At 36.6% G+C, this 24,895-nt stretch overlaps 2 protein-coding genes across 5 annotated transcripts in view; one reads left to right on the top strand and one right to left on the bottom strand.

Moving 5' to 3' along the window:
* FAAP24 (FA core complex associated protein 24) overlaps positions 1-9,552 on the top strand; it is a 29,646-nt gene extending 20,094 nt beyond the window's left edge. The window contains exons 2-7 of one of the 4 annotated variants that reach the window (XR_014697333.1): positions 60-206; positions 823-962; positions 1,295-1,447; positions 2,053-2,241; positions 7,378-7,574; positions 8,995-9,552. Coding sequence is in view for 2 of the 4 variants with exons in the window: in XM_084533840.1 (XP_084389966.1) it covers positions 95-206; positions 823-962; positions 1,295-1,447; positions 2,053-2,241; positions 7,378-7,452 (669 nt within the window). In the remaining 2 variants the exon portion in view is untranslated. Of the gene's footprint in view, positions 1-59; positions 207-822; positions 963-1,294; positions 1,448-2,052; positions 3,123-7,377; positions 7,721-8,769; positions 8,803-8,994 lie in introns of those variants that run through there. The other 3 variants (XR_014697334.1, XM_084533840.1, XM_084533841.1) reach the window with 3 other exon arrangements.
* The window catches only part of RHPN2 (rhophilin Rho GTPase binding protein 2), a 30,854-nt gene continuing 8,198 nt past the window's right edge, over positions 2,240-24,895 (bottom strand). The window contains exons 2-15 of the mRNA XM_084533837.1: positions 23,333-23,448; positions 21,628-21,756; positions 18,586-18,661; positions 16,819-16,896; positions 16,017-16,141; positions 14,873-15,039; positions 12,422-12,609; positions 11,545-11,701; positions 10,967-11,086; positions 10,624-10,818; positions 9,618-9,694; positions 8,762-8,908; positions 7,741-7,896; positions 2,240-6,393 (exon numbers count right to left, since the gene is read on the bottom strand). Of these exons, the coding sequence (XP_084389963.1) occupies positions 6,142-6,393; positions 7,741-7,896; positions 8,762-8,908; positions 9,618-9,694; positions 10,624-10,818; positions 10,967-11,086; positions 11,545-11,701; positions 12,422-12,609; positions 14,873-15,039; positions 16,017-16,141; positions 16,819-16,896; positions 18,586-18,661; positions 21,628-21,756; positions 23,333-23,448 (1,983 nt within the window). The 3' untranslated portion in view covers positions 2,240-6,141. The remainder of the gene's footprint in view (positions 6,394-7,740; positions 7,897-8,761; positions 8,909-9,617; positions 9,695-10,623; positions 10,819-10,966; positions 11,087-11,544; positions 11,702-12,421; positions 12,610-14,872; positions 15,040-16,016; positions 16,142-16,818; positions 16,897-18,585; positions 18,662-21,627; positions 21,757-23,332; positions 23,449-24,895) is intronic.

The raw sequence follows: 24,895 nt of genomic DNA, 5'->3' as shown, positions 1-24,895 counted from the left end.
AAAAAAGCTTGGAACAGGCTTACAGCCTTCCTCTTTATTATTTTTATTTTTGTAAACAGGGTGTAACTGCTGCTGAAGAGCTCCAGGCGGTGTAATGACAACAAAAGCGAACTTTCCTGCGGCAGCGGGATCCGTGGTGGTCCCCTATGGGCACGTGGTTGGGAACGAGAAGTGGAGAGGGTCAGAGATAGCCCAGCGGCTGCAAGGTAAGCACGAAAACTCGGGAGGAAAAAACAAAAACCTAAGGCGAAGCAGTCCCTCTGCTGCCCAGTGCTGTTGGATTGGCTGGGACACGCTTTACTCTCAGACTGGGGCCGTATTTGTGCAATAATCCATGGTAGCAAGCTGAAAATTCTGTACCTGTGATTAATCCTGTCATAGCTGCCAAGCAGTGTAGAGGGGAAGAACTGACTGCTGCTTGGGAGCCACAAGCAGTGAGTGCGAATTCACCACTGTGAATGTGCACCGCCACTGAAATCCCTCGAATTTGTACAGATACTGGGGTAGTGCTTTCACTGGCTGGCAAACTGAAGGTGATGCTGTCAGAAAAGTGTGGGAGGTTTTGTTCAAGTCCAGAGTTTATCAAGAAGCTATCTGGAATCTGCACTGTCAAAGTGCTGTTAGTTGGCATTTTCAAAGGCATCATGCAGTACTTTAGGTTGCTTGTGCTGGCCTTGCTTAAAAAAAGAAAAACTTGACAATCAATTTCACTTTCTTTAGAAGCCAACAGGAACTTTGACACATTAGGAAGGTTGTGCTGTTAAAGTACAGTAGTTAAAAAAATATAATTGCATTTTTTTCTTTTAATGTTCTCATGTTAAGGGAAAATTAAGCTCATTTTTGAAGATGGCTTGGGACTCGTGGACTTTCATCTTTCAAACAAAATTTGCATTTTATACATTTCTGAAGCAGACTTGGTTGCAGGAGATGACTTCAAACGAAGATTGGTTCGGTTTAGGAATGTAAGTAACACATAAAGAAAAAAAGTTTCCAAGTGGAACTCACCTATTCTGTGCTTCTGAAAACATTCTTCATGTGCTCTTCAAATTCTACAGGAGCTAAAGTTGTGTCATAATTTGACACAACTTTTTTTCAGTGAAAACTGAAAAATTACAAATCTATGTAATAGTACTTTACTGAACTCCAGTACTGTTGCTGCAACTTCTGTTCTTCCTCTGATTTGCTTTTAGGTAAATTAACTCATACATGACAGGAGTTTGCTCTGTGCTGCATTGCATCAGCTTGCCGTTAACAAGGACTTTCTTTTTTCCCCTGCCTTCCCTTTCCAATACAGGCCAACAGTCTTGGTGGAATTGTAATTGTCGAGAGGACTCAAATAAGCGACCAGTACTTCATAGCAGTGCAAAAGCTTGTTGTGCTAGAACTCGGAATGGTGCTGCTTCCTGTGGCAAATCAAGCAGAAGCTTCTCAACTTATTACTCAGCTGGTAAGTTCCTATATTAGTGGAGAAGCACTTACTAAGCTATGGGAGTAGAATTGCCTATTTTTCCCTACAATCATCACCTGTGTTCAGAAAGAATGGGTGTGATCTTAAAGGAACACATAGTTTTGTTGGGGATTGTAAGGAAAAAAATATCCTGTGACAATAGTAAGGTAGAACAGTTCAGTGGGAGGAGGAAACAGAGGGGAAAAAAAAAAGAACTAAGTACTGGATTATATATATCTTTTGTATTTGATGAAGCACTGAGATGCCACTGGACAGCACTAAGCAGTTCTTTAAGTCATCTGTCAAAACCAACTTGTGATTGTTGTTTAGTCTCAGGCTGAGGAAACTTCTTACAGTGATTACGTCAAATAGGTAACAAAATAACTGTTTTAGTTCATGTTTTTTTTTAAGAAACTCTTAGATTTCCTAGTGAGGCTTTGTGGATTTGCATCTAAACCCTTGAGGGCACAAAGGTGAGGGGCAAGGATGTTTGTTTCTCGAACTTCCTCGTGATTGCATTGAAATTGTAAAACCCACTTTAAAAACCAAAAGCAGAACTCCAGCAGAGGGCGCTCGGTATCGCCGATGGTTTGGTTTTGTTTCAGGTCCGTGAACAAAGTAAGGATCACAACAGTAACCCCTTTCTTCGTAAACAATGCTCTCAGCTGCTAGAGCCATCCGTATTTCGGACTGTGCAACAAATTCCAGGAGTTGGGAAAACAAAAGCTCTGCTTCTACTGCAGCAATTTGGAAGCATCCACCGGCTTTGTAATGCATCTGTTGAAGAGCTTGAGGTAGTAGTTGGACAAACGGTAGCACAACAAATCCACACATTCTTATGTTCCTGATCTGTGTAGCATTGTTTTGGAAGACAAGACTGCTTCTGTTATTGTGAAGTCTAAGATTGTTTTTAATGATCACATACAATGGTAACTTCCATAATCCTGGTAACAACCAGAGGGTGTTGAGTAATTCTCTAGAGTTTACTTCCTCTTTACCACTGCTCTGGTTGTGTAGACTGAGCTGTGAAAACTACCTTGGAAAAGGGACTGGGACGTGTCTTACATCCATCTTGAACAAAAAAAAAAAAAAAAAAAAAAAGAGAAAAATACGTTTTTTCCTCCTGTGAATGCTGAAAACAAGGTAATCTGTCCACATACATCTTCCAGAAATACCACCCAGGTGTTAACAGTGTTTATTTATTTAGAGTACATGCTACAATCTAGCATTCGCCTATCTTTCAGTAGAATAGATTGTCTTCTCAGTAGCTAGAAATATGAGAGTTAAAATGCTTGTAAAAAAAAAGTACGTCTTTCACCACCTTTTTTTTTTTCTCTCTCCAGGGAGTATTTATAACGAGCTGGGGGACAGATATTAGTCTATCATGACATCACTCTAGTTATTAAAACATTTTTTACAGTAGCTAGTAATATGCTAACTTTGTATTGATTATTTTTTTCCTTAAATTACATCATCCTAACACTTAACACTGCAGTTTAGGTAAGACTTCAATTGTTTTATAGTTGAATTCTAAGGTGAAATTGTTTCTACAATCCAGAAAACATGGAATACTCAAAAGAAATGCTTACTAACTACAGTTTCAGATTACCTTTTTTCATCCAAATATAGCACTTATTTATAGTCAGTTGTATGTAATAAACATACATGAAGTTGATTACTCTTTGTATACCCCTCATTCTTTAATGGGAACGTGAGTTTATGTATTAGTGCATGTATAAAAACAGTTACAGCTTACAGCAAAAGTCATCACATGCATCCTCCCTAGAACTGTGCCTTATTTTGTAGAAGTTTGAGATAGAGATGAATTGTAAATCCAGATGACAGCGCTAGTGTGATGGTGATGCAGTTACATTGGTTATTAGATAAGTTTATGCAATTAATGACAGTAAATTTTTTAAGACTTTTTAAAATTTAGATTTATTGTACTGTACAACTTCAGACAAGCACAATAGAGTATAATGATTACTTCATGTCACAACCAGAGAGAGAACGCAGCTCTTGCTATCAAAGTTATTGCAGCTTGCTTAAGCTGTTTGTTTCTAAATGTCTTTGTAAGAGGGAACTTTTCAAACTTCACTTGATGTAACCTCCCCCTGTGGTGCTTCATGGTAAAACTTACGATTTATAACTTGGGAGTTTCTTTGGAAAGTGCTACCGGAAAACATCTTTGACTACACTAACTTGTTTCTCTGGGTCCTTCTTCAGTCCACAAGTTGTTAACAAACTTACTTCATTGCGTAATACTTCCACTATTAATCTTTTTCAAGAATTGTGTAGTGGATGGGTTTTCCTGACATACTTTTTGTTTTAAATGATAGCCAATTCAGTAAGGATAAAAATTTTTGCTTTATGCACTCATTAAGGTGGTGTTAAAAGTTCTCACTACTTGGGTTTCAGATCACAGCAGGAAGGCAGTGGAGCAGGACTTTCAATTCTCGTTTCTAAACTAAAAAGCAGCAAATAATAGAGCCTTGGCACCTCTGTAATCAAGCTAATCCACCAGTGAACAGCAGACAGATCTGCTTCTTATACTGATTCCTTACTTGGGATCTAAATATACTTGCAATTTGGCCATTAAATATTTACTGAATGGTAAACATCAGAATATCTAGAACTATAAAACAAGATGCTGTTTTCTTACAATTAGGGAATACTTAATTTTCATTACAAATCAAGGTATGTTGCTATCAATATTGCAAGGTAAACACAAAAGTGCCTTTGTACAATTTCAAATGCCCACTTGTTCACTACATTAAATACTTTTAATTAAAACTAGTAAGTAGTAGTACTGAAAGAGTTATAGGCTGAAATACGGAACCATTGCAAACCTTTACTTTTTTAGGCTTTTATAGTACCCCTATATATTACATCTGTTTGGAAATGTATTACAAATATGCTTAAATCAAAATAAGAATCTTTAACAGCGTAACTTGCTTTGAAATTAGCATTTGTCTTATGTTAGCTATTGGCTACCACTCACTGTAGAATGAATCTTGAATTAGCTGTTAGAAAATAGTAAATATATATTTGTACAGTACTTCATGTGATGATGGGAAGGGAAAGGCAGTTAACCATGCAGCTGAGAAACATGAGAGGGAAAGATACTTGCAGAAAGACTATCACAGGGAGCTGAGAGGAGAGGAACAATGAACTAGAAGGAAGTTTGTGTTTCTTTGCTAGGCATTTCACTAGCTGGATTATAACTTTCCCCAGCTTTGCAAAGTAACTATCTTCTCTGTGGAATACTAGGTATCAGGCTCTTGCATTGTATCAGTATATGACTGCTGCTGGTGTTTAAGAAAAAAAGTGCTACTACAAATACACACGAGGAGTATTAACTACTAAGGACAGATTAGTCACAAGTCACATAATTGTTTATGCAACTCTTATAGGAAAACTCTAGAAATGTGTTAGTATTCCTTGTAAGGAAGCAAGCGTAATACTAGTTTGTAAGTTTCTCTACTTTACAATATACACTTGCAAGTAAGATAAATTTCTATGCCTTTTTAAGGAGCATTACAGAAGTATGCAAAGAGATGTAAATACTCAAAACTTTTAAGTTACATTTTACTGTCCAAGCTGTAGCAGAATCAAAAAGCCACTACTAAATTGCAGCATTTGATTTTTATTTTTAAATAAATCATTAACATATTTACACCTATTATGTAAGAAACTAAAAATGACAACTTTGAAGCTTATACGCAGACACAAACTTTCCCATTATTTTAAGTTTTGAGTATCAAACAGCACATATCTACTCTGTAGACAGCAACATTAACTAACACTAGTGTTAGTTCTTCCTCTTAAGATTTTATAAGCACTTTTTTATTTTGAAGGTATCACCACAATTTACATACTCTTGATCAATATACTGGAGAATGTAATTTTTAAGATTTGTTCCACAGGTATCAATTTTATCAGGACTAATAAAATACCAATCTTAATGTAACTAGGTTAAATAACTTCAAGTTTGGAATAAAGCCTTTTTTTCAATAATCCCATAAAGTAGCTCTTAAAATGAAAGCTAAATCAGGAAAAGAACAGAGTCAAACTCTTTTGTAGTCTAAAAGATCATTTGACTTCTAAGCCCTCTAATTCTTTTCCCGAGTTAACTATTCCACAGAATACACCTAGTACTCTCAAAGAGAATGTCTATATATAAAAACCACAAGTCTGTTACACTACCTTTTGGCAAAGGTTAGTTTTTTTTCTGAATAACATTATTCTCTCCTTTGCTGTTTAAGATAATTCCATAAAGTAGTGTGAAGCAATTTATATCAACTCTAAACTTTTACAGCAAAATCATCAGTGTGCCACCTATTGTTTTGCATGCAGCATTGTTTGTAATAAATAAGTCTATAATAGTTACAAAAAATTAGTTATAATGTATTTTGGAATTCCAAAGGAATCCAGTCTCTGTATAAGAAATTCTTTCATCTACAAAGTGTTATTCTACACCTCCCAAACCATTTTGTTCTAACATTCAAATCTTACTCAAGTTTTACAGTTTTTGCTAGCCTCTGATCTTCATAGTGGCTCAATACACAGCAAGTAAAGTCAAGGGCATTTGTCTAAGTTTATACAAGTGTATATATAAGGATAACATCGATCAACATATTTTATATACATTTTCAAAGGAAAAACCTTCATGTTAACGGATCCTTCTGAAAACTTCAGTACAATGAACTTTCTGTATTCAGAAGTGCAAAAGGAGAAAGCTTTTTCTTAGTTTGAGAACTTCCAGCCACAGCAGAAGGAAGGCAGAGGGTGCTTGCAGCTTTCTGTCTATTTTTAGTTCCCCAACTTAGAAAAGGCAGTTTCAGCGGGGCCTTCTTGGTCTGATCAATCTTATCTTCTTCCATGGCTAAACAGATTAGGGAGTATGTCTTCTGCATTCCCACAGAATATGTTGCACTCTTACTATGCTATAGGAAGAAAAGAATCGTAAGAATCAGTCAATAAATAGGTCAAAAGTTTGAAGATAAGATTATGGTGCAAATAGTTTTCAAGGCAGACAATGGCAAGATTTCTGTGCTAATTATGTAATAATCGAACACAAAGTCCTTCAGTGTGCAGGATTCTGGTATTTTGCCCAAGTAGACTTCAGAGGTATACTATGCAAGTGTAAAGGGACTTGTGAATCTGTAACAACACAGCCTGTGTAAGTTAAATTGGAAGCCAGTAAGTGCTGTATGACGTATATGGTAACCTTTCCACACAGTCTGAGTATGTTGTTCTTGCACAAATCTCTCAAGGTGAGTTTTTGGTGTCCTTGGAGTCCAGAAAGTCTTAAGAGTTTGTTTTGTTAAACACCCATGAACAAGCTCAGTGTTGATTGCAGCTATTACAACAAAAGCTACTGTAGAATGTTCTTTTGGGTTATCTGGAAGGCACAGCCCTCTCCACCTTATCTTAGCTGTGTCTGATTATATTCTAGCCTTTCATGTCCTGCAGCAGCTTGGAATGGCAAGTTTGCAATTCCTTATATTGAGTAAGGAAAATGAACTTAAAACAAGAAAACCCAGTGGCAGTAAGGGCACCTTGATCACTTCTAAGGCAGCAATAATTCAGTGCCTAAGCTTGCCAGGGAATGCTAGAAGCATGAAGCAGTGGATTTAGCTGAACTACATGTTCTTTCACGCTACAAATAATTTTTTTTTTTTTTACAGCTTAACATTTTTGAATCTTGTGATCAATTTTCCCTAGTCTAAAGCTTCCACAGCAGTTTAGTAACTAACTATATAGTTAAAGTTCATCAAAATAAAACCAAACACATACATTACATTAATCTGTGAATTCTTCTACACTTACAGATCATTTGCGTTAACAGTGAATAGAAAACGAGCATGTCTTGGATGCCCTACTGTATTCTATTAATGTTTCATTGGGGCTTTTCTTCTGCTGAACAGGATGATAACCTTCTTTATTCTCTGCGACAAGTTAGGGGAAAGTTAAATATGCCATGGAATTTTTACTGCAAATAAATTAAGATGTTCGACTAACAACAACCTGCCAACAACAAAAAACACAACCCCAAGCCATTCTTATGCACACAGACTGCACTATAGCATGGTAAGCCATGATGCAAATTCAATTCATTTTAAACGCACTGCTTAAAACAGAACGCATGGCTAAACACTTCATATATTCAGTGGTGAAGGTGGGATATCTAACTGTGTGAAAGTAAACATAATCAAGGATTGAAGCCAGGAAAATATAAGAAAAAAAAACAATCATATCAAATCTGTAAATGTATTTGCCTCGTTACCTACCATAGATGCTGTTGTATCTTGGCAACTGATAACCTCAAACTCAATGGGCTGCTCTCCCACGCTTTTGAATTTTTCCAGCACCTCATTTACTCCAAGCCATTTGCAATCCACACCACCAACTGAAACAATGTAATCGCCTTCTTTTAGGCCCACCGACTGTCAAAAGATTTCATACAGGTTACAATCTGGAATTATAAAGCTGTATAAAGTGTTTTTGTCATCATGCAGTATCTACCCCAAAGGCATTTCCTTCTTAGAAGCCATGAAACCACTGTCTAGCCAGACATGTGGAACAAAAGTGTATAACTAGGATAAAAACATGCAAATATCTCAATTATACAAGTTACCTCCTTTGTGGAATTACCGTTGATAAATATGATTCTAGTATGCTCATAGCTTGTTTTATGTCCTTTTCACTTTTCTCTGAAGTGAAACCTGGTTTTGCTGCCCTGTTATGTTCCATGAGGTATTTTCTCCAGTTTTCACTTCTATTTCTTTAATATTTTCAACTGTACTTATGTGCTTGCTTCTGCCTTTGCTATAGCTAAGCTATGCTCATCTCTGTATGTTGTTTTATCCCCTTCTTCCCAAAACAAGGGCAGTATATTAGAAGCCATTAAAACATACTTTCCCCTCATTTTTCTTTGGCACATGCTAACCTCCCTTCCTGATACTCATCCTTATTGTAGCTACTTTCTAGATTCTATGTTCCTTCTAACTTCCTGAATGAGATGGGGGATAACACACTTATTTTATGTTTTGGATTTTCTACCTATTAAGTGTCAACAGAGGAAGAAATCTACCGTACTTTAATATGATGTCAGGGATACGAATACTCTAACATCTAAGGTGTGTATGTAGCAATAAAAACTTATTCAGATTGTATGAATTAACTACAATGACATACACTAGAACTCAATAAATATTCCATACACCAATATCAACAAGCTAGAATTGCATTTAAAAGACTGTACTGGTAGGGTATGAAGATAAATCATTAATATTGCACCAATCTACTTACTGCTGCAGAGCAAGCCGGATCAAGACAATAAATCTGTACAGGTGAGCCTCCTTTAAGGCTGAATCCCAGCTCTCCTGCTTCACAGTGGAAACGAATGGTACGTGGAGCTGTCCATCTCTGCTTGGCTGAGAACACTGACAGTGGGCCCTGGAAGTAACACAGCGTATTATGGTTTACTGTCATTTGTAAGTAGGCATTTCTATTTATTTATTTATTCATTCATTTTAACTCAGGTTAACTTCCAGCTAATTCCATGGAAACGGAACTGAGATTTATCCCAGAAGTGCTCAGCTCTGCTTCAGGGCTGTTCAGGTGACACTTCAAACAGAGCAGGATGAGAGCAACTGCCAAGCTGTTCTGAGATTAGTCTGCAGACTCCAAGGTCCTATGTTACTCCATTTTGGAGGAGATAAACTGATTCATGAAACACCACGTACTCTGATCCTAACCAGAACTCCCCATTCCCTTTGCCCACTGACAGACACAGACACCTGAAAGACTGGTTTGGTAGCATGCAATGTTATGTATTCTGCCTGCCCATTTCCTGATACCACTTGTTTCTCCTCACCTTTGAGTTGTATGAAACTATCTATTGAAACTTCGTGAGACTTTTATGAAGCTTATCAAGAATGAATGTTGTGCAATGCCATATAAAAAACAGCACTCTTATTCTTTGCTGGTTTCAAGCCTCTAAAGCTAGGATTGATCTCTCTAATAACTTCTGAAAAAATAGTTACTACAGAATACGGCATCTCTCTCCCCTCCTCCCCCCAAAAAAAAGCTAAAATACTTGTGTCACTTCCCTCATTTTAGAATGAATTTAGAAATGACAGAGGTCGTTAGGCATGTTACATACCAATCTGTGAAAGAAGTCTTTCACTTTCACCTTGGAAAATTGAGGAGTGATTGTTTCTACTTTATGCTCTGTTTTAGCTAAAACAAAAAGAAAAACAAATTAATTTTCTCTTGAGTATTAGTTAAAATACATACTACACTGTATTTTTCTTGCATTCTAAGTTAGATACAAATTTATCCTGAATTCTTATAAGGCTATAGAAAAACTCATTTGTTTGGAGATTCACATCTCTATAGAAAGACATGTTTCTGAATCACATTAAAAGTGTCTTCAGAAATCATGGTATCAGTGCAGAAAGCTTAATCCATCCAAACAACACTATGACATTCCCCTCTTCCTATGTATACATACACATGTATCTGTGTAAGATTAGCAAAGTACTTACAAACGTCTGATTTATATTGAAATAAGTTAGAGAAATTGTTTAATAGTCATATCTGAATGAAAGCATACACATGTATGCAGATGTCATTCTGTAAGTACTTCCGTGATCCTACATGCAAATATTTTACAACACAACAGATAATAAAAGCACGCTATTGCTACTGTTGCTGGTAGCTCTTAACTGATCTTCTAACACCACCTTTTTTCATCTCCTTCAGGCATATCCACTACCTACCCCCCTGTTCTCTTTAAAGTCTGCAATAGATCTGTGTACCTCTCATTAAGTTGACTCATTAGCATGATCCAAAGATTATTCTATTAGTCCCTTAAAAGGAGTCATCATAAGGCACTTTCAAGTTATATATACATTACTTCAGAAAAATATTAATACTGATTAATGGAGAAAAAATTAGGATCATATTTAAAAAGACAGAAAAGTCATCTTTAATCAATCAGGAAGGCTGGGTTGCCTAATTGAAAGCACAGTTAAAAGGCTGCATTTTTCAGATGGGAAGAGGAAAAAGGGTAGCCCAGCAATACCTGAAAATAGGACTCTTAATTGACTTAATTTGGGCACTAGATTATTGTTTAGATACCCTTTTTGCTAGCTGTGGATACTTACGAAGGATATCTGGAGTCTGGATTAGACTGAGAAAGTCATCTTCCTTCTCCTGCTGAGCATATTTGAGAAGTGAGCGCTTATGTGCGGCTGTCAGAACCTCCTGAAGAACATCAATGTTCCGAAGCTTTTTGCACAAACCACAGACTCTTAGAGCTTCTTCATGGTAAACAACAGCTTTGCGTAAGTGTGCTTTCCCTGAAAAAAAAATTGAAACTGTTGGTTGTCTTCCACAGAATAAATAAAGGATTGTTTTCATTTTTTCACAGAATGGTTGAGGTTGGAAGGGACCTCTGGAGATCATTTGGTCCACCCACCCCCTGCCAAGCAGGAAACTGTCAGTTACCTAATTGTTTTCTCTGAACTTTGTCCTTCAAAACAGTGAGAGCCATCAGTCCTTCCGGCATGTAGTCATACAACTGGGACAGGGCTTTTTCCTGCTGATCTTCATCATCACTGGACTGCACTATAGGAATGGATATAGAACATTAGCCATCGCACATCTCTTGGCACCTTGTTCTTTCAGAGTACTGTGCAACAGTTACTACTTTCTCTCCAAACACAGATATTTTTACATATATACACTGACATAAATTTCACATTTCTAGGACTTTTATCAGTATGCAAGAAATGCTTAAAGCCAGAACATAATCACAAGAATTAAACAACTTAGTAGCATATAATAGATTAATAGATATAACATTTCTTCTGTTTCTGCAAGAGGTAGCTTGTTGAACTTTTCCAGTCTTCTGTGAAGGACAAAGAAGCCTGGCCTCGTATCTGGACAGGAAAGTGGCCACAAAATAACATACATTGAAACCCCCCAATGTTCCAGGCTCTTTGTTGTATTCACAGACTAAATTATAATTATTTACATGTTTGTTAGTGTTGTTTACATGTACATATATCAAACATGATTCTTACATTCATGGTCACACAAAATGGTGGCAATGAAGTAATGTGCCAGAGCTTTGTAGTGGTCCGATTTTATTTGTACCAGTTTAGACCAAGAATAAGGGATATTCTCTTTGACTGGTTCCTGAGTCATTGCAGTGTTAACCATCATGTAAACCTCTCCCACCTAAAATAAAGCACAGAATTGAAATGTGACAGCTTTACATTAGTTATTAGGAGCTCAGTTACTCAAATAAGGGATATTATAGTCAGCCTTGAGATAATTTTATGTGCAACCCATCACAAGATAGACCACTTTGGCTAATAAGGAGACAGTAATATCTCTTCTATTCCAAAATGGCTCAGAAAGCATATCCAGATCTGTTTTCATACCCAATTTTTAATGTCAACAACCTCAAGTACAAATGCTACCTTCTGGGTCACAGCCTGCCTCTCCATTTTTCATGCAAGTCCCAAAGCAGCTCTGCAGCTACCAATCTGATTCTGTGCCCTTCCCCCAGTTACAATTCAGTTACTCTTTTGGACTTCTTAGGTTTGCTCAACCTCAAGCCACTAGGAAGTTACAGATTGAGTGTTTAGCATGTAACAGAGAACCACACAAAAGACTCTGCTCTTTTGTATGCTGAACTGTGGACAAGGTCTGTACTGTTTGGTAGAGCAATACAGCAAATTGCTTGTTAAAAGAAAAAACAAAAAACAAGCTTTGGCAAGTGCCCAAGATTGCAACTTTAAATATAGTTTGAGCTGTTCCTTGCTACTTTGGGTTTTCATTAACAATTGTCAGAATTTAGGCTTAATAAACTCTTAATATTACTAGAGGTTTATCTAGTAACACCTCACTGGAAACCGTTATTTTAAAGACTAAGTATTAAGTCTCTTATTTTACCTTGGCAGCTTCCTGTGTCATCTTCACTAGTGTGAAAAACTCATTGCGTATTCCAGGAAGGCTCATCTGCTCAAAAGCACACTCTTGAGCTTGAGCAAGCATCATTTTTACAAGTACGTTCAGCATTGCTGGGCTCATGTCATAACTTGGTGTGTGAGTAAAGGTCTCCTTTAAGTAGTTTAGGACTCCTGAAAGAACAATTTATTTTTTTTGGTCAGCATTACAGAAAGAGAGAGAAATGAGTGAATTTAATTCTAGCATGTATGATAATAAGATTAAAAGGTTTCTAGTACTGAATTACAGCAATCTGAAGGGATTCCTGGTATGCATAAAAATTAAACTGACCTACTGGTTTTGCTTTGCATTCCCATAAAACGTACAGATCTCAAAATCACAATTCAGAGGAGCAGCAGAAGATACAGGTTTTAAGGGCAATACCTTCAGATTTGTTTATAACAGTTCTGGTGACTGACCATAACGCTACGCTGAACTGAATGTGACTTTTATATGGGAGTCGTAGGCTAGGGCTTTTATATAGAAAAAGAAAGAAAAAAAAAGTAATCTATGCAACTGTAAATTGCAGAACCCTTCAATGGAGTGAGAAAAATGTATAAACTTATTAATTATGAGTCTCCTTCGTAGATGTTGCTAAATGGAAGCTCAGTTTCATATAAGTAAACTAGGACAGTATATTTAATTGGATAAAATTACATTCTGCTCTAGACATTTGGTTTCACCAACATACTAATCATTCCTATCATTTATCACATTAAAAGCAAACACTAGCTGTAGTGCAAATATTAAGGAACAGTTTCACATATGAAAGCGTAACCTTCAGCATGCATGTCATCCAACTGGTTTAGTGAGCTCTGCTGGCCTGCTAATTACTGATAATACTAAACAAGTGCAAAGATAAGACCTCTGCTTTCTGAGTGTCCCACCTTCTGTAATCTTACTTCTTGTCACTTCTTTTATTTCTGCCATGCTGTGCTATGTTTTCCTACCGCCAGTTTCTGATATCTTTCATTTTTTATGTTATATTCGTATCTTTTAACTTAATATATCCTTACACATATTTGAATTATGGCCATCTCTGCATTTTTCCCACCACCACCGAAAGCCATTTGCCAGACACATCCAAGTACTGACAGAGCGCCCTACAAAAAGGAACTGAAAGTACAGAAAAAAAATCTTTTTGGTTCTCAACATAGTTCTGCTTACACAGTAAGCATACACACAGTGAGAGCTTTGTTGAGAATAAACTCTGTCCAACATTTTCCATTCAGCACTGAGAAATGGTTAATACATGCTGTATATCATGTCTCCAGCAACATAATGAACAGTGTTACGGAGCCATGCACAGGTACAATGAAATGCCTCTTGAGCATGTTGCTTTGGGGCCCTGGAAAGGTATTGTGGTAGTAGATGATACATTTAAATTTGTGAATTAATTCTGTTCTGCAAATATATTGAAAAGTAGTGACTTCATTTGCAAAATGGAAGGAGCAGCTGCAAAACGGAGAAATCTCTCAAATACAAATTTTCTACCTGAAATTTTAGTATCTGTAAGATACAAAGGTTGAAAACCAAAATCTACTTAATAAATGCATGAAGAAATGCCATCGGATTTTCTGGATAGCTGTTCTGTGTGCTCAGAAAAGGGGCTTTATGACAATCCTATTATGTGGTTCACAGTTTGCAGCATACAGAGCAAACCCACAGCCACAGATTGTTACTGCAAAAACAAATCTTAGAGTACATATGAATTATATGAATTACATAGGTAGTGTCTTTAAGCACTATTTGTAGCACAGATGATATTTACAAAAAATTAGAAAAACTACTTGAAGAAAAAACAACAGCTTCTACAAAATGTTATTTTAAGGGATCCAATTCCCTTTATTAGAATTTGCATTTTTCTTTGCTTGGGATGGAAATTTAGTATTCTGAATGTTTGCCTTTGGAATCTATAGACAACCTAGGTAGCCAACTTCAAATGAATTGTAAATTTCACCATAGAACATAGTAAGATTAATTCTGAAAAGACCATACAAAAATGGGTTCTAAGCTCCTTATTAACTCTTCAAATTGTTTATTGTACAGATTTTACACCAATGTAATATCACAGAGGCCAAAGCAGCTATGCCCATGAAACAAAGAATGAACAAAATGAAACAGTTAGCATTAGGACTATCACTAAGACCTTTGAACTACAATTCATTAATCATTAACCACAGCATTAACTGTCTTTATCAGCACATTCAAACTGCAGTTCCAGGTTTTGAATTAAAGTTTCATCTCAGATCTTCTCTAGACTTTTTGAATTTCCCTATTGCACCTTTTTTGCTTAAGGAATTTAGTAAAAAAAATGCACAAATTTGTAGGATGTCAGGCTGAGATAAGGAACGTTCACATAAATGTGTTTTTATATTTTGTATTTTATATTTGTACCTGCAGCTCTCTGAAAAGCATCAACAGCATTTTCAAGCCCATTCTGGGTCTGACGATTGCATCTTGTTCCAATCTGGGTATAGAGGGCTCCAATATTAAACAAAATGCTAGCTTTTTCAAGCAACAGATTTTGCTGACATACAGGAACACCTGTGAAAGAATCATACCTTTGGAAACAAACATTAGACTAAGTGTTAAGATGTGCAGAACCCATTGAAACTACAGATATTTTCATTCAGTTTTTCCAAAAGAACAGTGTCATTCTTAATAATTGTTCTGCTACAGTAAAAATAAAGGTGATTAGAAACACCATTATGTATTGCAATGACAATTTAGGTGCTGCAAACTACAGAATGGTTTTAAGACTTAGTTTTCAGGTTTTAAAGCAATGCCTCCAGAAGCATATTAGTAAGTGCCTATAAAACATTACTGAGGCTGAGAGCATCCTGGGGAAGTATTCCTACGTGCTTGCTATGTTCCTGTACTTTTTAATCAGGCACGCACTATTAGATGTTGCCACAGATTAACTATTGGCCCTTATATTCTGACCCTATATAACTTGTATTTTAAAGTTCCTTTTTGCAGTTATGACTATTAACAATCTTCTTGCTTGTATCATAGTTCTCATTTTTTTCAATCACAAAAATCAAAATTCTGAATTCAGAGTCCATCATCCTTGCTCGTAAGTGTAGTAAACACTACACTATAATAAATTACATCATTCTTCTTTCCAGGGCCAGATACTCAAGAAACCGAAGGAGTGTCTGACCCATTCCCCATCTGCTTCAAGCAACAAAGTTCAGAGTCCAGGAAACATCTACAGTTGTCCAAAATGATTTTTTGCCCCCTTTTTCCCTTGTGCAGACCTGTAGCCCAAAACATAACTCAGACAATAGCTTCATCCTAAGTATGAAAAGGGCTAACGTATTGTATTCAGGTTTACACTTAATACCAAAAAACAAACAAAACAAACACACCACAAAACCACCAACCACTATTGACAATGCACACTGGGATGGGGGGGGGAGAGAAGCACAGACATGTTTCAAATTAAACAGGAGACAAGTTAAAGATTAACCGTGTTCTTTAAAAAAAAAAAAAAAAGAACAACAACAACAACCAAAAAAAAAAACTCCACACTTACCACGTAAATAAAATTCCCATGTGCCTGGTAGGTGGGAAGAATCTGTTTTCTACATAACCAAGTTGAAGGAAATAGCTTATCAACATCTCAATGCCAGCTTCATCTCGGCTAGGAGTGCGGCAAGCCTTAAAATACAACAGGTTAAAATTAAGTCTATTCTGTTGAGTTACAGGATGAATACTGCAACACCCAGGATAAAGCTCTACTTCCTCTGGACTTCTGCATTTCATAGAAATGTGTGGAATGCGAGAACACTAAGCTTAAGACCATATGGATGTACTCCAAAAAAAAGAGTTTTTCAGCTACACAGAAGTAGCACATAACTTTTATGGAAGAAAAAGGGTCCTGGTTTGTGAGTCTCAGACTTAATTAAACAAAGGTTGCAAGCATTTTATGAAAGCTACAAAGAAATTTTGTTTCTAATATAATACTGGAAACAGTAGTTAGAAATAATCACCATTTGACTGCAGTTCTCTGTGAGATGCACTCATTTGAACACTCTTCCTACTAAATTTACAATACTTCAAGTGAAAAGAATAGATAAGCTGGGATTTACAAAGCTGTGTCAATAGCTCAACCACTTTGCATAAATTCATTCTTTTCTCACTTGTTCTTTACTCAGATTGTGAAACTCTTAGAAAATGGAGATTCATGTTCTATATCTCAGAAATTAAGTCAGTAAGAATATAATAAGTCATAAGTAACAGTGACATATGCCAATTCTACACAAATGTTAATATTTGTAACTTTAGATTAAAAGATGTCATGAAAAAAAATCTCATTATGCCATACTCCAACTTACTTGTCTGAGATCCATGAGATCTGCTATTTCGTCTTCATACTCGGAACTGTCTTCACTATAATGTTCCAGAATAAAATCCTAAAAAATAAAATATTTGAACAGATAAAATTCAGCTAAGCTATTCATTATTTTTCCCTGCAGTTCCCAACAGTACAAAATTGGTTCAGTCCTGAACTGCACATTTTCTAGTCTCCTCCAGTCAATAGTATGGCAACATATAGTGAGTGATGAGACTTCAAAAAGACAGCAGAACTAATAATTTAATTGAGAGAAAAACCCAAATTTAAGTCTGGTGTAAAGGTACCAAACACCTATTATATCAACTCCATTGAGTTTTAAAACAACACTTAATGATTTTGAAAGGGATAAATGAACCCTGTTATCTAAAATAACAAGGGAATAAAGTGACCATGAAAACTTGTTAACAGAAAGAGGCTGCCAAATTCTTGTCAGCTATAGTAGTGCAATTCCACTGAAATTAGCACAGTTACAATAGCATAAGTGGTAGTATAATCTGGCCATCAAGATTAACCTACAGATGTAAAAGCAGAGACTTCTATGATGATAATAAAAGACAGTTTGCCATGAGGTTCAATAACACATCGCACAATACACAGAAAGGCCCAAAGTAGAGAAGGTGGCAAGGCATATTAGCCCACAAACAAGTGGTAATAATGCTGCAGCTCTGCTTTTCAACTGAGCTAGCTTGGCTAGCACAAACTGGAGTATCACTCCGTTGTGCTCAGTAAAATCTTTATTACTATTTCCTTTACACTTAGAGTAGTAATCAGTTGTAATCTTATTGGAACCAAAAACTATAGAAGGAATTTTGATTCTTTTATCATTTATGCTCATTTTAATTCATGTAACTATACTGTCTCTAAAGTGGGATTTCTTATAACATCTTCTGACTCCTTGTCCTATTTAGATACATTATTTCAGGTGCTATCATAAAGAGGAAAATATGGACATGAAGGCCAAGAAAGCTGTAACGTGGGGGTTAGAAATAAATATTGAATGGAACAGCCATAAATAAATATTGAATACTGATTTCAGTAATAAATATTGAATGGAATGGTATCACATTCAATCTTTGAACTTGCCAAGTCCAGAAGGAAAAGTGAAGTTTTATGTTTGTTTTGCAATTTGAGTAACATTTTACGTAACTAATTCCAAATGTTACTTGTAGCTTCCCCTGAAAGCCCAAAGATTATTCTCAGTTTAAACCCATCTTCCCCCTTCAACTCCACCCAAGATAAAACACCTAGTGCTCCTGTACAGCATATTTTAACTATTGCTTGTCCCTTGAAGAATCAAAAACAAATCTAAAACTGAGGACAGATAAGCCAAATATCCATAAAGGGACCAAACCATCCTATAGTTCCACCGCAGGCCGAGAATAAAATTATACTAAATTATTTGTCATGCTGTTTAAACTGTAACAGCTTCTTAACAAGGAAGATCTGCTTCACTTCAAGTATGTAGTGCTTAGTAAATGTGAAGCATGGCACAAACACTAAAATCTTCATCTCTGCTAAGCACACCAGGAGAAAGCAGGCCCAGTTCTCTTTACACTGGAATGTAAATTAAGGCACAGAGCAGGGCAACAACCCAAGTAATTACTGGGTAATTTTTAAACACACTGTGATCACAGTTCTAGGACAAATACAGCAAAAAATATTTTGTACATAAGTTACTCCTACTTCTTCAAACAAATTTAAAATGCAAATTCTGTTAAGTATTCTGAAATGTATCTCTGAAATTTACCTTGAGGGGGAGTGTAAAGTCTACTTCTTTGGTTTCCTTCAGGCCAAGAGGTACCAAGGGAATGCTGAAAGTCTCTCTGTGGAAAAGATTAAAAGATTCAGAAATCTTAGTTTTATATTTGTCTGTCAATGATTATTTCTGTTTCATTTGATGACAGAAAACTAGTATGCTGATGGGTGCTCAGGTAAAACTTATATAGTTTAGAACAGGTCCTTCCTTTCCAAGAAAGTCTGCTTAGTAGCCTGGGAGTACTAGAGATGAGAGTGAGGAAAGTTATTTCTCTGTGCCTTTTTCATTTGAGACTATTTTTTCCCTAAGAAAAGAAAACAAGACTTTCAAAAGCTGGCTTACTGAAACTTAGCTCTACCTTTAAACACCTGCACAAGTTATACGTGCAAGAAACAGCTCCACAACTGCTAGGACATCTGCCATGGTAAGAGTTACTGTAATTATCAATAATTATCATCAGTATTTTACATGTTAACAATGTTTTTCTATGTAGAAGTGATGTGTCTAACAGGGAAAAGTGGGGCCAAAGTGTACCAACTTTAACAGGGAAAGGTCTAAGACTAGGAAGTTTGAGAACTACTGAGACAAAACAAGGTGTTAACCTTGTGTACAACTCAAACCATAAAACATCAAAGGGTGATAATGATGAGAACTGTGATATAAAAAATAATAATCTAATCCTCAAGAGAATACACGTCTATATTATGGACTTAAACCCATATCACACTAGTAAACAACACTAGCTAATGGGACTCTTATCATTTAATTAAAAAGTGAAAAAAACTACCATTTATCCTTCAGTATGAAAGCTACTTATATTGCTCTTCCTCTATATTACCCTATTATAAAAAAGAGAGATCAGAGTTAAATCAGGATTGCTTCCAGGTGCGTAGTTTGCTTAGTAGGTTTAATGGATTAGTATCTGGCAATTATGAGTTTTATCTGATATTTTCCATTTTCCTGCAAGCTGATTCACTGCATAGTCATTATTCGGAGTATATCACTACCAGCTACAAAATGGCACGGGTGTGATTCATCTATGGTCTTATCAGCAGAACCAGCAAAATCACTTTCTCAGTGGAGAAAATTCTACCTGGGGAAGGTAGGAGTAACAACGCAGCTTCCTTAGCAGTGGAAGAGTGCTAAAACTGGTTTGCATGATCCAGAAAGTGGCTCTGCTAGCTTGGAAGGGGCTTCCAGGGTACAGAGCAAAAACACCACCGCAGGCAGTGAAAATTATTTTATTCCTGATGAGGCTTTTGGAAGAAACCACAACCCTTTTACATCACTTTGTATCCAGATTTTTTCCCTCGGAAGGAAGTGAGACACATGTAAGCAAAATCCTGCCTTACTGATTTAATGAATTCTAATGCTGCCCACAGTTCCTGTAGACGCTGGCATTTGTTACGCAGAGGCATTTCTATTTTTCAAGTTTCCTAGGGGCCCCACACCCATGGAGTCAGCACGGATTACATCATGGAGGCATTGGACAGTTAGGGAGGCGGTCCTGCATTTCCAAGTCGGAGCAGAAGTGGTGTCATGCTGCTCAATGCAGCCGAGACGTGCGCAGTAAGCGGGAAGACCAGCCCTTCAGACCAGTGCAATACAATAAACTGTAACCTAGTGATGTGGGTGTGACCTCATGTTGAGGACTGTACACAATGGATTCAGGTGGTAGCTATTAATGGCTATTTGCTATTAAAGGCTGGTGAGCGGGTACAGAGTGAGTGGGTTATTTTAGTGGATGACATATAAAAAGCATCTAGAGCTTCAAATGTACAGCATCACAGTGGCAAAAACGCAAAACTCAGAATGGGAAGGGATCGGGAGAGAAGAAAAAGCATACTGCTGCCCAGCCACAAGGCTTCTGCATGCCTTGGGGCCTGACCTACTGCTCGTCCTTCACTGAGAATCCAGATACTTCAAATATTTAACTAGAAGGACTGGCATTGCTGGAGTCTCACTCTTATTAGCAGAGCCATATCTTTCATTGCTGCTCCCTATGCTCACATCCACCTATGAAGACCAGTAAGATTTTGAACAACAACAAAAAGATAATTATCTCATCGTATAGAGAATTGTCATGGTAGGAACTTTGGCACAAGTTTCTTCCGAGAAAAAAAATAAAACATAAGATATTTTGCAGTGGGACAGCATATATTGGAAACGTACCCCACTGGAAACATGCTTAGTCCCTGTGCATTCAGGCTTCCTTGTAGTCTACCCACAAGTTAAAACCTTACCAAAAACAGTGCTAAGAAGGATCTAAAATTATACCCCCCTCCCACGAAGCACTTTAGTTTACATCTTGAGCTGCTAATGTTAATCAAATATCAGAAATTCAGTTTTAGAAGCAGCAAAACATGTACCCTATAGAGAAATCTTTGCAGTATTCAGACAGTGAATAAACTTTGAAGTTAAAGTTTCATATTTGGGAAGTCCAATGCAATTTGAAGTTTTGTGTGCTTTTTCAAGTTGAAATAACATCTTGGAGCAATTCCAACTTCATCTATTACACATTTGTGTTTTAGTCCTCTAATTTATATCTTTCTATCACTGTAACGCGCACCTTAAGGATTATCTCAAGTCTACTTTGAGCTCCAAAGCAGTGTTGTTCCTTTATCCTCTAGCTAAAGGGAGGGCTGTTGTATGCCTTTGAGAACAGATAGGTGCAACTAGGTTTGCTCACTCCAAAACGCTGTGAACCAGTTGGCCATCCTAGTACTTCAAATTCTACTAGGTGTTGTGTGTTTCTCCATAATGCCCCAAGGCCTTTCAATTCTTACAATATTCCCCTCCACGAAGGAACTCCGTATCTAAGGATTAGTGGCACATACCTTTCTCAAGTGAAAGACAAATATGCAGACTAGCCCTTAGTCAACAAACCTACTATCAAGTATGTTCTCTTCCTATCAAGTTCTCTGTTCTTTCAGGTAATTATTGTCCAGCATTCACAATAATCTAGAAACAGTTTTATTTCCACTGGCAAATAGAAGATCTGTTAATAATTGAGTAACTTAGTTTTAAACTTACTCTGTATTTTGATAAACTTCTACTGAGATGTTGAGTCCTTCTAATTCCTCCTTTAAGATCTGCAGGTCCGAGTTTACAAAACTTAGTTCCAGTAGTACCTGTTCTCGTACTTTGTTGTTGGTGGTAGCCCTGCAGAAAGAAGTGATTTTTTTTTATTGCTGAGAAACAGGTTTTGTATGAAAGCTTTGCTGACCCCCTTGCTAACATTCTCAACATTTTTAAGATTTTTTTTTATCCCCTTAAGAGATGATACAAGACCTCACGTTTCAAAATTTATTAGTGTTACTGTCAACAGAGAAAGATAGTTTCCAGCTAATAGCATGCAGACACCTAGAAGGTTTTTCATGTGCTATTTTTTTGTGAGATTAAGGCTCAATTTCTTTTTCAGATACATTAATCAGTAACAATAAAGCATTTTAAACAGAATCACTATCCCGTTTTAGGATTATGCAGTCTCTTCCTATAAGATATTAGGGTGGGGAGGAGAATCCGGAAATATTTTTTCAAAAGAGACTTTCCCACTTTGTTTAACTAAGTAATGATCTGCTGAGACTTCTGATCTTAACAATAAAGAAAACAAGGTTTACATAAAACAGTTATTACAGAATGTTTTACAGACAAGTATACAGGTAGAAAAGTTTCTTTGTAATACAATATGATTTTCTCTATAATTCTTTTTTTTTTTTCTGAAGCAAATAGGATTTTTTAATTTGTTTCCTTTGCCATCTATATATTTACATTATAACTTCTTGAACTGCTAGCACTGCAGGTATTAATACAAGCCCCAGAGCATTTCTGCGTGATTTGCTATTTGCATGTTTCAGGACATGATACGCCTATTTCTAACCCGATTCTCCATACAGTATTACTGTTTACAAGAAACTTAAACTATTACCAATAAACACAGATGTGAGTTTCAGATAAAAAGCAAGTTTTTTGTTGTCTAATTTGCAGCATTTTGTCTTTACCTTTAAGTTAAAATTAACCTCCATAAATATTTATGAATAATCTTCTCATACATCTGGCTCTACTGGGCACATCCTTCAGTTTTGCTGAGCATCTGGGTGAAGAACTGCATATCCCAAGGCTACAATTCTAAGCTTGTACTTCATATTTTAAATATACATTATCTGTATGTTTTCCATATTGAACTTCACTGGATTCCTGAGATTGCTTAGATTAAGCAGTGTTAAAATTTGCTGCCTGCATAACCCACGCTGGATGTAAATACAGAATTGAGTGAATCTTGAGCACCACATAAATAGATGGCCAAGCTTTGATGATAGCTGCAATTTAATTATGATGTTATTGAGGCTCAATGTTTGGGCTAGCTTACCACCATCCACAGCAGGGATTCTAGTATCTTTCCCAGAAACCCCAATATTCTGTCCAGGTAAACATCTCTAATATGGCTATATTGCTCTTGACAAGGTTCACTTGCCATTATTACTAGCAATAAAGTTGACCAAACAAAGCAAGAAAGATAGTTACAGTAAGTCTAACATTCAGCCTGTATGCTGCAACACAGCAGCTTTGAAAGCACACTTTATAGCAGGCAGTAACTCAACTGATTTAGTGCAGGAATATTCACAAAGCATCCAGCAGTCATTCATCTCCCCTCTCTCCTCACCAAAAAAAAATTAATAATAATTAAAGAAATCATTTTGCTGTTTAGGCCAGAGAACTAGGAAGTGATGGCACATACCGTAAAAGATTTTCAGCACCAGCTCTCATTCTTACTGCTCTCAAGATCTGTTGGTTTAAGACAGCTCTTTGGTTTTGTAGTTTGCTTCGACCAGTCTCAGCAAGAGGATTACATCCCTGAAATAAAGGAAACAAGTTTTGTTGTCGTTACAGGATTCTGACAAGTGAGTAATGCTGTATTTGAAAGAACTTTAATGGCATGGGTTCTGTATGAATACCAGTTACCTACACTAACATCAGTAACAAATGATTGTTTTGACAGTATTTCTTTTCTCAATCTTATTAAAAAACAAAAGAGACGCCATGATCAAAGCATGTGACACTAAATTACAGGCTGAAAATATCTGGTTTAAGGCTTATGCACATCTTTGAGCCAGTCTGTTCTCCCCTAAAAATCTTCTGAAGCTATTGTCCAATTACAACTGAATTTGACAAAGTGCTATTAAATTCCTACAGTTCATTAAAAAAAAAAAAAAAATCTGACAAGGCAATAAATCTTAGTAATGCTCCTCTTAACCTTTGTGAAATATCTGAGTTTCATACCAAGAGATAAAGCCTTGAAATACAAATTTATCAGAAAGCAGGATATGTAACACCACAGCTCACACATTTAAGAATTTTTCTAAGAATCTCTGTTCTTGTTCCTTCTGGTGCTCAAACCTTTGTATTCCAGTGAGCAGTGATAAGATAAAACTATTACAGATGAATAGGATTGCATGTTTGTCTGACTTTGTTTGAGAGGAACACATTCTTAACACTTTTTTTTTTTTTTAAACAGAAGTTTCAGTTCCACTGTTGTCATTTTTTTTTGTTTTTCCTCTTTGCCTCTGCTCCCCCCCCCTTCTTTTAAAAAGGCTTCTGTCTTTGAACATTAATACTCATCACAGCCAACCAGCACATCCCTACAGCCTTAACTACTGATTCTGAAGTAAGATCACTCTTTATTAAGGTTTACCCTTAAATGAAGTATGCCCTTTTGTGTGGCCTTGCTGGGTGTCAAGTTTAGCTGGGTCCTGCTGGATCACGCACTACACACAGAACAGGCTCAGCTCTGTCCAACTCAAGCTTTCCCACAAGTACCCCAGCCAATAGATTAGGCAGTTTTGGACCTCCCTCTTGGATTTTGACTAGAAGAATGTGGTTGTGACCTAACAGCATTTAAAAGTTTCTCAACAAGCTCTAATTATGAGTGGTCGGGCAATGACATACCAGTACATCAAAAGCAAGTATTTAAATAGAACATGAAGTTCTAATCAACAAGTCTTTATTTGGGTTGGCAAGTGAAGGCAAATTGACCTGGCAATTGAGCAATGATCTGATCAATCCAGATTACACAAGTTTATCTGAGAAAGCCTATAGCCTAATATTGTTAATTTTAAATCCCTAGTTTTACAAGTTTGTTAATAAATAGGTAAAATGACAGGAAGCTCGTGTAAACGTCTTCCAAAGCATCGTTTGCCAGATAACTTGAAAAAACATGTCACATTAGATTACTCTCATCGCAGAAATGTTTCTACAGTGAAGGACCAATTACAGCAGAAGCCCGAAACTTGGATGTGCTCTC

This window comes from Aythya ferina (assembly GCF_964211825.1).
Source record: "Aythya ferina genome assembly, chromosome: 12".
Lineage (NCBI taxonomy): Eukaryota > Metazoa > Chordata > Aves > Anseriformes > Anatidae > Aythya > Aythya ferina.
This window is presented reverse-complemented; position numbering and strand designations above follow the sequence as displayed.